The sequence below is a fragment of the Pagrus major genome, chromosome 19 (genome assembly GCF_040436345.1).
Source record: "Pagrus major chromosome 19, Pma_NU_1.0".
In the NCBI taxonomy this organism is placed as follows: domain Eukaryota; kingdom Metazoa; phylum Chordata; class Actinopteri; order Spariformes; family Sparidae; genus Pagrus; species Pagrus major.
Genome location: NC_133233.1, coordinates 27,001,812 through 27,013,809, shown reverse-complemented (window position 1 = coordinate 27,013,809; position 11,998 = coordinate 27,001,812). Strand labels below are relative to the sequence as shown.

The following is an 11,998-nucleotide window of genomic DNA, read 5'->3' as shown; positions in this document are numbered from 1 at the left end:
TTCCGGATGGAGCATGCCTGTGGCAGTTGTATGGTGTCCCTGGAGCCTGAGGATGGCCATGACCGGTGTGTGTCCTGTCTTGGCGTGGATCACCTGCGGGAGGCCATCACCGATGAAGCCTGCATAAATTGTGGCATCATGCCAAGGTCAGTAAGGCTGGCCAGGCTGGCCCAAATGGATCTACTATCCTGCCTGCCTTCATTCCAGTCTGAGGGGGTGGATTCCTGTCAGGATGCCGCACAGAAGCGGTCTGCCACACGGGATGGGGATGGTGTCCCCGCAGGAAAACGGCGGAGGAAGGCAGATAACCAGCTCTCCTCTAAGGTCGACCGTCTGGCTGCTGATATGGAGCAAATGAAGACACTTCTCCTTAGCCTGCAGCCTGCTGGTAGGCTGACACATGCTGCGGTTGCGGCTACTCAGGAGTCACCACTGCCGGTGGACGATGCTATCTCCATTGCAGCTTCATCCAGCCAGTTTAATGATTCCCAGGTCGGGTTGACGACTCCGACTGCAGTGGGCTCCTCACATTCTTCAGCCTCGGATTCCCGGCGGGGGTCTGATGACTCCTCCATGGGGGCAATCATCCGGGCTGCCCTGGCACGCCTGCAGCTTGACGCTCCGAGTCAGGGACAGGCTCCTAGCGCTTTCTACAGGCGCAACCCCCCACCGGCGAAGACTATGGTGCCGCACTCTCCTGATTTTTTGAAGGAGCTGCATTCCTGCTGGGGAGACACGTCAGCCCTCACCAGGCCAGGGTCGGATGAGCGAGCCTTAGCTGCCATGGAGGGTGCTGAGGCAGTTGGTCTTCTCCACATGCCAGCCCCAGCCAGTCCCGGATGACCGCCAGAGTGCTCTGTCACTCAGAATCCTTGCGCGTTCGCGAGCAGATTTTGGGAGCCGATTGCCTGCTGACACCGGAAGATATAGCCTCCCGGGGGTCATGCAGGGGTCACAGGTGATGTTGTTGTTATTCGTACTCGACATGCGCTAGCGCGGGTGGAGTTATCCAGTGCTTAAAGCACCGCCTCTGGCGGTCATCCGGGACTCATAGAACCGTAGTTACAACTGTAACTTTCGTTTTCTCTGTGCCAAACATAACTGACCTGTGGTTGGGCTCCTGTTTGAGGAAACATGTCTGACCTTCAGTATCAGAGTTGCTGGTTGTTACGGAAGAAGTTGTAAACAGGAAAAAATCACAACCACAGACGCTTCAACTGACGGTCACCAGTTAATCCAGAACACCGGTTTACTCTGATCTGTCATAAGACCACAGACAAAGTCATCCTTTAAAAATAAAAGTGAGTTATTTTGTCCTGTGTGTGTGTGTGTGTGTGCGTGTGTGTGTGTGTTGAAGCTGTGTGTGTTTCAGTGTGTGTTTCAGTGTGTGTAGACATCAGTGTTGTCTCTTACTGTCTTCAGGAGTGTCTCCGGGTCGGTGTGTTGTCTTCACCGGTCGGTTCTGACAGCTGCAGTCCCTCGTTGGTTCTGGTCGGAGGACGCAGGCGGACTTTTACGCACAGATTCCTCCATCATTGTTGTCCATGTCTGTCGGGGACTGCCACGTTTCCACAGCGGGCGGTGGGTGTCTGTGAAGGGGGTGTAACAGTTGGATATTTACTTTGATATAATTTCACCAAAATATTCAGTTATTATTTTATTTTTCACACAGTTAAGGTTTTTCTCTTCTGCCTGTCTGTTTTGGGGAGCTCTGTGTGTGTGTGTGTAGGGGAGGGGCTATGACGGGGAGTTATGAGGTTCTGCGCCTGCGCGTTCTGGTCAGAGTCTGACCGGAACATGTCTGCAGGTAGGATGTGTGGAAGCTTCTCTCCCACTGAAAGTACAAAAAGTGTTGTTTTATGAGACTGTTGCTTAACAAGTCCGGTGCGGTTCATGTCGGGATGTTGTGGGTAGTGTTTACATTACACGCTTCATTAGCCGAGAGCCGATTCACGGTGTTTTTGTTTTGTGTGTGTGACTCTTTTCATTTCTCCTCGGCAGTGTCGACAACCTCCTCATGTACACCGCTCAAGTCTCTCCTGTTTATGTTTATTTTGTGACAGGTATGGAGATGGTTAATTATGTTTATTAGAGGTCCACTGGTTAATAAGTGGGGATGCTATTTATATGTGAATGAATGAGGGTTCTGTGAGAATAACTGAAGTTATTTCAGTTAATTTATTTATTTTTATTTAAGTTAATTTATAATATTCTGGAGATTATATTTTTTCATTTTTACATATTATTTTCTGTTGCTTTGAGAAAGAACATTATTATTTTATGTGAATGGGAGTCTGACTGGAACATGTCTGCAGTGTCGACAACCTCCTCATGTACACCGCTCAAGTCTCTCCTGTTTGTTTATTTTGTGACAGACCGAGTAAAGTGAGTGTCAGAACCCTCCAGCCCGTTTCCCTGGTCATTCTCGCACAACACATCGCAGAGTAAAGACAAAGAGGTTTCTACATGGGTTACAGGGGCAGGACTGGTAACACTACATTTACACTTTCGGTTTCGTTTTGCTGTCGGCGGGTGATTTTGCTGAGAGTTTTCAGCGCTGATGGAGCCACAATGATCAGACTTCTATGTGTTGTAGTGAGACAGTGCTGAGGTTACACATGGTGTTATTATCTGTTATATCCACAAACCCCCTTTAGTTTAGATTATGACTTTTAAACGTCACTTAAAAAGCCTCAAAATATTGTATGGACTTGACAATACGAATACAGAGCCTGAAAGGTGATTAAATCAAAAATGTAAAAAATCACAAATCACTTTTGTCTTAATCAGTCACACAGCACCAACAATACAACCAGGGCTGTAGCCAGGATCTGAGACATACTGAAATTTATAGTTAATTAGACTTAGTTAAATCATTTCCTGTTAAGAAACAATTAAATGATCCATAAAACATTTATTAAGTAATTGTAACAAGTAAAAACATCCGCTGCAACTCATCCAAATCATGTTTATAAAAGACCTACACAGTATTTATTCACCATTTACAGTTTTATAAACATAAATTGCAACTTTCCAATAAATAATTGCAAATAAATGGTTTATAAAGCATTTTGTTGCTTCTTAACAGTGAAATAACTTAACTAAAGTTTGATTAACTATAAATCTACCATTTAATAATGATGGTTATTATAAAGTGTTACTCGTGTCAGTAAGTTCTTTTTAGCATAGAAATAAGTTTAAATAAGTTTAATACATTTAAATCAACATTGGCCATATTTGTAACTTCTTCTTTGTCTTGTGCCAGAATTTGAGTCCAATTTTCATCTATTTGCTGGTGCTGATTGTATTTCCTCATGGTTCATTGGTTCTGTCAAAATGCAGAGAAATGCATATATTTATACTACAGTCCTCAATATGTTCTGATGGATGGGCCCTGTTGGTGCAGGTGTGTCAGCAGCAGGTGGGGCATTAACAGGAACAGGAAAGTGAGGAAGTCCGAGCCGGGCTGTAGCAGAACTCCAATCAGTATTTTATTGACATTAATGTTCAATGAAACAGTAACAATGATAGAGTAATAATGATAAACAGTGTAAAAACATGTTTTCCTTCTTTTTTGTGGTTCCTTTTTCACCCACTGGAAACAAATCATCCAACAGCTGAGACTTAAACAATATCAAAGTACCAAATGATATTAAGTTTTACATTCATACATAAACATTCATGATATAAAACCAGAAACATGTGATTATTTGTCAGAGCAGTGTTTTAAACAGAAGCTTCTCATCTTGTTTCATGACAGTAAAGTTCTGACTTGAGTCCCAACAGCTCGCTCACATTATTAATAAGGTGGCTCCCCCTGCTGGCTGCTGAAGGTACAACATCAACTAAAGAGAGTTGTTATTTTGAGATACAGTAAGATGAGATCATTTACTGTACAATAAAATAAGAGGAGGGAAACTAAGTGCCTCTAAGATTAATTCAGAGATTCACACCAGGCTGGAAAGTGTTGTTTCTCTTCACCCACATGAGGTCATGATCTCACCTGGAATAAATGTGAGTCAGCTGCAGAGTCACAGTGTTACTGACACTACTGACAATAAGTGACATTAAACAAAAGGGCCACCTGAATACAGACACTCTACCTGCTGTACCTGAGGAGTCCCATTCATTTTTAGTTGGAGGTCGATTGAATGACACCTGGTTCTTGTTGGGGACTTTACAGAAAGCAACACGACAGCAACAAACACAGAATGTAAGAAAATAAACAGACAAAAGTGCTGAAATCAAACATACGAAGCGTCAGTGATCGATAAGCATCAGCTGATAGACGTCATAAAAACTGTATTCAAGATATCTGGTTAAAGATGTTTTAAAGATTCATGAGTTAAAAAATATTAAAGAGATTCAACATTTAAAAACTGTCCATATCTACAATTCTGGCCTTTTCTCTCAGAGTTCTGACTTTGAACTCAGGGTCCTGGGAAAGAAGTCGGAGTTCTGGAGGAGCATGGTATTTTTCCTCTTTTTGTCTTTTTCAGTTTGATGATCAGTTTCTAACCAACATGTCAACAGGTCAACATGTTCTGACAGCATCACCTGTTCATTCAGGTGACTATCAGGCCAAGATGTTTACAGAGGAAGGGGTCGAGCTCACAGAGGAACTCAATCATCTCTGAACTGGCAGCTTCACCTTTCCTCCTCACTGTGTCGATAACAACACGAGCTTTATCTCCTCTGTTTTGCATCTCGTCCGCTGACTCTCTCTCAGGATCAGTCAGCACCTTTTTCTCAAACAGTTTGTCCAGCAGACTTTTGAGAACAGGTCCTGATATCCCCTCGATGAAGCTGCTCCGTACGTCCTTCAGCCTCTGGTCTGAACTGCCCTGCACACAGGGTCTTTTTACTCCAGCAGGTGGAAGACAAACCTCTCTTTCCCAAACAGTGTGAGAGCTGTTGGTGTCTCTCAGATGCAAATTAATATTTACTTTGACAGTCACCTGGGATGATGGGCTGTGGTTGTCATTGCTCTCATCTCTCAATAAATTGTTCATGGCGCACAGGACGTCCTGGAGTCTTTTCATGGTGACCGTCTCTTTATCTGTGTAGTACGTCCCCCCGTTTTCTGCAACCATGTAGTCAATCTTCTTGATCAGATCCACTACTTGACATCTGTCACAGCTTGTGTTGTCAAAGACGTGGAACCTGTTTCCACAGTTGCGGATGACTTGTTGAAACTCTGGATTGTAATCTAGTCTAAGAGAGTCACCATAGCTAAACAGCACCATCGTGTACTGGTTAACTTCTGGACTAAACAGCTCCTGCAGGTATTTCACAGAGTATACTTCTTCTCTGGTGAATCGACTGAGATGTCAGACCAGCAGGAACACGTGAGGAGCACATTGTAATAAATTATTACATAAGTAAATAAGTCACACATACAGTTAATAAAAACAAAAACTGTCTGAGTCTTACCGTCAGGAACTGAAGCCATCTTTGTTCTCTATAAAGAGGAAAAAGACAAATGTTTGACATGTAAAGACATTTATTTTAAGACATTATTGTTTTATTTATATGCTATCTACAGACACACACCATAATGTTTACATACAGATACACAGCAGTGATGGGATTGACCTGACGAGGTTCAAATCCTTCTTGCAGCATAGAATAAAATGTGGCTGTAATAAAAACTTTGATCTCGAACCACAAGAAGCTCTTCAGACGTCTGTAACTGGAGCAGAAAAGATGTCTAAAATTACACTGCAAGAACTTTCATTTGAACCCTGTAAGAACGTCACTTGGACATCGACAGCGAGCGTTGAAAAGACGTCTAAAAAACGTCCTGGCTCTCCACTGGACGTGAAAAGACGTCTGTTGGACATGTCTCTGCTCAGTGGGAGTTGCTCCTGCAGAGCTGAGCTGCTTTGCTGATGAGATGCCAACCTTTGTTCAAAACAGGCCACACAGCTGAGTGCTTTCTGCGATGCACTTCCATGTTGACACTCGACCGGATTATACAGACTGAGCGTTTTATTTACTCACTTCCTCAAAAAGGACTTCCTTTAACCGTGTCACCATGTTGGACCTGATGTAGGCCTGGTGGTGTTTGTGCTGTGAAACCTGCAGTACAACAACATATATATACAGAGGCCATATACAGAGGCCATGTACAGGGGCCATATACAGGGGCCATATACAGAGGCCATATACAGGGGCCATGTACAGGGGCCATATACAGGGGCCATATACAGGGGCCATATACAGGGGCCATGTACAGGGGCCATATACAGAGGCCATATACAGAGGCCATATACAGGGGCCATATACAGGGGCCATATACAGGGGCCATATACAGAGGCCATATACAGGGGCCATATACAGAGGCCATATACAGGGGCCATATACAGGGGCCATATACAGGGGCCATATACAGAGGCCATATACAGAGGCCATATACAGGGGCCATATACAGAGGCCATATACAGGGGCCATATACAGGGGCCATATACAGAGGCCATATACAGAGGCCATGTACAGAGGCCATATACAGGGGCCATATACAGAGGCCATATACAGAGGCCATGTACAGAGGCCATATACAGGGGCCATATACAGAGGCCATGTACAGGGGCCATATACAGGGGCCATATACAGGGGCCATATACAGAGGCCATATACAGAGGCCGTGTACAGGGGCCATATACAGAGGCCGTGTACAGAGGCCGTGTACAGGGGCCATATACAGAGGCCGTGTACAGAGGCCATATACAGGGGCCATATACAGGGGCCATATACAGAGGCCATGTACAGGGGCCATGTACAGGGGCCATATACACGGCAGCGGTCCAGGGTTCGAGTCTGACCCGTGGCTCACTGATTTCTTTGATATTATATTTTTTGTCCAGTTCCTTAATTATATTATATTTAAATTTCATGTTATGCCATTGTTACTTTAATGCTGCTTTTAGTTTATGCTTGTTTTATTTCTAAAAGTAAAGAATTGTGAGATAAAGCAATGTAGTTTCTGTGCGATGGCAATTGGCAGCTGAAATCTTGCCGAGGGCACAAAATCGGTGAGTACTTGTTCAAACTCCTAAAAATTTCTCACCACATAACATTTAATTCTCCTTCTGTATATTATTAGAAGTATTTCGACTCTGAAACAATGTTGTGTACTTGTCTATGTACTATAACTGGTAAAATATCACCATCTACTGGACATTTGATGGTTTTTTCCATCAGGTGCTCACCAAGAAAAATGTGTCTTACATCTTCTGCAATGACAGCTATTTTATAAAAAAATGTTTAAACCCTTTCCTGAGAGAAAGTAACAAAGTAAAGTAACAAACACAGCTGTCAAATAAATGTAAAAAATTAAAAAGTAAAAGTATTAAAGTACCATTTAAATGCGTCTCTGAGGTTGTGGACATGGACACCAGCAAAACCGAGGGATACGGGATCGTCACAATAGCCGATGTTGTTGTTTTAAGAAAGTAGTTATTTGAAGCCAAACCATGATCTCGAGGGGGAAAAGAGGAGATATCAGTGGAGCGTGGAGAGGGACCTCAACACCAGTAGTACTAAAGATATGCGGCAGGAAATCCAGATCATCACAGGCTTCAAATCAGAAGCGGCCCCACCATGTGTGAGGCCACGCCGCCGGATTAGCTGATCACATTTTATGCTCACTTTGATTTCCTCAACAAAGACTCAGCTGTGAAGTCTACTCTGCCTCCACTGACTGTAACCACAGCGGATACGAGAGAAACGTTGTTCAGAGTAAGTCTGAGCAAAGCTGCTGGACCTGATAACATCCCTAGCCGTTTACTAGAAATATGCCAATCAGCTAGTCGATGTTTTTACTGATATTTTAAACGTCTCATTCTCACACGAGACTGTTCCCACTTATTTCGAGACAGCCACCATCGTCCTTGTACCTTAAAAGTCTGCAGGGTCCAGTCTTAAGGACTGGTTCTGCAACAGACCCATATCCACTGCAGTCGTCACAGACCTTGGCCAAAAAACAACACCTACATCAGAATGTTTGCTGGTTTCAGCTCAGTCATCTTCTCTCAGCACTGTTGTCGCTACAAAAATTAATGTTAGGCAGATTTGGTCAGATGATCTCTGACAAGAGCAAGACTATCTTTGGTTGAAATGTATAAAAGAAAGTCATTTTTTATTCAAGTTTTACAGATATATGATAATTGTAAGATTGTTAAAAGTAAAATACAAAAACTGAATGATTTACAAAAAAGAAAAGGGCATAAAGTGGAAAAAGGGGTCCTGAGGAGAAGAAGTTAAAAAACAAACAAAGCGACAAATCACTAGATCTCAATATTTAGTTCACCAGATAAAATGTCAACACAAGTAGTTCTGCTTCTGGCATCTTCCAGCGTACGTTTTCCAGGATTTAGTCAATTTGTCAGACTGAACTGAACCATTACAGAAAAGTATATGAGGGGTGTTAAAAGTTCAGCCTGTAAAACTTGTTGTTGTGATATCAGAACAGGAAGGACGTACTGAATAAGAAGTATAAAAACCAACCACAAACCGCCTCTGGCCTGACTTTTCTTTTCAGTGTTTGAAGAGTGATCTGATCGAGTGCAGCTCACCGGTGAGTCGGACACAAAACTGATGTTTTAACGTCTTAATTAACAGCTAAAATCTACAATCAGAGATGTGTTTGTAGTCATTTGTCTGGAAGGTTCAGTTTATTCACATCACGCAAAGAAAGGCTGAGCTGGCAGGAAAACACTGTTTGATAACATTTATGGTTTATTAATTATGAATTGTAATACTGTTCAATGTGTATATTATGTGTATCTCCTGCTGTATTTAGAAAACCTCTCTGAGGAAGTTTCAGACTGTAGTTTTAAGATTACATTTACCAGCGTGACATCAGGATCATCTGTGCAGATTTTATTGTTTGATTAAACTAAAATCATGAGCTGACAAGAAACTGGTGAATGAACAACTGTAATTTAATAGACTCCTCCTGGTTCATTTCAGATTTTCTTATTGTAAAGTCACAATTTGAGATTCATAGTTTTTATAAACCTTGTAGATTTTAATTTCCTGGAAACATACTGTATACTAGTGAACTCGGTTATCCATCGTGGTATTCGGGGTTATACATCTGGACGGAAATGTATTTTGTTGAATAAATTAACTGAAAGATTTGCGGGGACATTTTTGAATTTTTGTTATTTTATTTCAGGGAGCAGAAGAAACACAAAGGAGACTCACAAATGGAGAGGACAGGTCAGCTGGGGCTGAAAGAGGGAGTCAGAACGAGATAGAAGAAACTCAGCAGTTTCCTGCTTCTGTTGCTTAATCAGCCCCATGACTCAGACTGTGAATGCAGCAAAATGGCGTCAACTGTGGACCATAGAGGAGGAGAAAGAGGAGCATCATGTTTCAGCAGGGCAGCCAGAAGGATCAGGAGGGCCCTGTCCAGGATTTGCAGAGGTAGTTCTGCTTCTCTCCCTGTTTGTGGTAACATTAGACCCACGAGGCCCTCCTATGAGGAGAGTTCTTATTATTGTTCAGAAAAGCATTTTAAGTCCACAAGTAGTTTACGCACTAGACCCCCTAGACACCCGAGTCCCTCCTATGAAGAGAAATATTTTGAAAAGGTTCCTGCAGCCCCATCCAGAGGTAGTTCTGCTTCTTCTACTATTTATGGTAACATTGCAATCCCCTGGGTCCATTCTGGTCGTCCAGATGCATTTGAGCTGCACCGGTATTCTGACAGCTCGTCAGAAGGTTACATTGACGTCTTGGCAATATTGGAGGCACCTGTTACAGCTGTGAGCTCCTCAGTCACAAACACCCAGCCGACCCGTCCTCACCTCCAACTGTCCTCAGATCCTGGTCGGAGTCAAACAGGCTCCAGCTGTTTGCCTCGTTCTCACAGCGTTCCCTCGCTGAGTCAAATCAGCTCTGCAGAGAACAAGACCTTCAGACCATCAGAGAGCTTACCTGACCTGCTGTTAAAAAGCAGCTTTGAGGAGTTTACACCTGATGTCACTGTTGATGAGAACGATGAAACCTACCGGTTCCTGTGCTCCTGCCCAGGCCTGTACCAGTGCAGTGTGACAGGCCTGGTGTTCCACATGGAGGGAGAAGGACACGTGGTTTACAGGATCGTCTCTTGGGACAGGAGGCTACTGGCCCAACATCACAAGAAGCCTGCAGGACCCCTGTTTGACATCAAATGTCTGCAGCAGTCTGTGTGTCGGCTTCAGCTCCCACACTGTGAGATCCGCTCCACAGCTGGATGTGGATTCTTGTCAGTTGCTCACGTGAAGGATGAGGACATCGAGTTCATCCCCCCTCATAAGATAACAGAAACTCATGTGATCATCAACATCACAGGGTTTTCTGGTTTTGGTAACGTCAAGGATGAAGACTCACCTCCTGAGCCGGTCCAAGCGCTGGTTCTGCTGTTCTACAGGTCTCCGGATGATCAAGATCTTGAATCTCTCCTCAATGTGTTGATGCTACCAGGTAACGTCGTGCTCCAAAATGTGCGGCGCACCAGGAAGAACTTAGTTGGAGATGAGCTCTACATAGAGACATCCTCACACTGTAAACTGCTGCCAAAGCAGGAATACACACTGTCCACTTGTCCTGAAGACGACTCAGTTCTGGTTCAACCAACAACAGCAGAATTTGACTGTGACAACTATGACAACTACATCCCATCATTCCAGGTGGATTTGGAGAAAATCCTGAAACACATGAAACTGTTTTTGAGAGACACCAACAGACACAGTGTCTGGGAGAGACGAGTTTGTCTTTCATCTGCTGGACTAAAGAAGTCCTGTGGGCAGAGCGCTCTGAATCTGCCTCCAAACAAGAAGCTGTTTGACGTACGGAGCAGCTTCATCGAGGGGATATCAGGACCTGTTCTCAAAAGTCTGCTGGACAAACTGTTGGAGAAAACGGTGCTGACTGATCCTGAGAGGGAGTCAGCGGACGAGATGCAAAACAAAAGAGACAACGCTCGTTTTGTTATCGACACAGTGAGGAAGAAAGGTGACGCTGCCAGTTCAGAGATGATTGAGATCCTCTGTGAGCTCGACCCCTTCCTCTGTGAACATCTTGGGCTGATCTGAAGCTAAATGAAGGACCAGAACACAAAGTGTAGCAGGTTCACACAGTTTCAGAGATCGCACCATGACCAGCGCTTTTGTAAAAATGTGTTTGTAAATGTAAGAATTGTACCTTATGAAATGTTTAGTAAATGGAGAATATGAGAGCTAATGAGAGCAGAGTGCAGCTGGTTGAGTTTCCTGTCGATGAGGCTGTGTGAACTAGTTCATGAGCTTCAGGGGAATCTCCTGTTTATAGACTGAACATGAGAGGAAACCTTGAGGAGGTTTGGAGCCATCTGCTGGCCGACATCAGCTCTACAAAACAATCCCTGTTCTCGAGTCGTTTCGAATAATCTCCTCAGATGATGGACTTTGTCGTGGAAATGTAGAGTTTTAAATTTCCATTTTTCTAATTTCATTACGCACTTCTTATCCAGGTGAACTTCCTCCTTTCCAAATGTCAAAGTGTTCTTCAACGAGACACAACGGGGGCTAATCTTTATCCTGGTATGTTCATTATTAACATAGATTTGATTTTGTTAGCATACGAACCTGAGTGATACAGTGTCCTGTGGTATCTCTGTGGCTAAATGAAGAATATTCATGATGTGTGTGTGTCTGATTAAAGGAGCAGTCTGTAGTTTTAAGGAAGAAATGTTAATGAGAAGAGATTTTTTCTGCCTAAACAAACTAAATAATCAACCTCGCTTCATTTTCATGACTGAATAAACTGAATAAACAAACTGACCTTAAAGGACAACACAATTTCTACTGTTTTACAGTTTTAGGTTGTTAACTGTGTTTCTATTTTGGGCTTCATCTGTTTGTACTTTTATCGCTGTCAGTATTGATTGCTTCTATTCATCAGTGCGTTACTGTTTCATGTGTTTTCAATCTCTCCCTGCAAACCAAAGTTGACATTTTTTTGTGGAAAA

At 43.3% G+C, this 11,998-nt stretch overlaps 1 protein-coding gene across 1 annotated transcript; it reads left to right on the top strand.

Moving 5' to 3' along the window:
* The first annotated feature begins 9,332 nt into the window (after positions 1-9,332).
* LOC141014349 (caspase recruitment domain-containing protein 8-like) lies at positions 9,333-11,220 on the top strand. The gene is made up of 2 exons (XM_073488087.1): positions 9,333-9,432; positions 9,688-11,220. The coding sequence occupies exons 1-2, from the start codon at positions 9,333-9,335 to the stop codon at positions 11,082-11,084; spliced, it is 1,497 nt and encodes a 498-aa protein (XP_073344188.1). The 3' UTR covers positions 11,085-11,220.
* Positions 11,221-11,998: the final 778 nt, after the last annotated feature.

What these genes read in the sequence shown, in the direction of transcription:
- LOC141014349 (XM_073488087.1), top strand. Translation starts at nt 9,333, where the DNA reads ATGGCGTCAACTGTGGACCATAGAGGAGGAGAAAGAGGAGCATCATGT. An exon ending in CCTGTCCAGGATTTGCAGAG is followed by an intron (nt 9,433 to 9,687) that starts GTAGTTCTGCTT and finishes CTGGTCGTCCAG; the next exon opens with ATGCATTTGAGCTGCACCGG.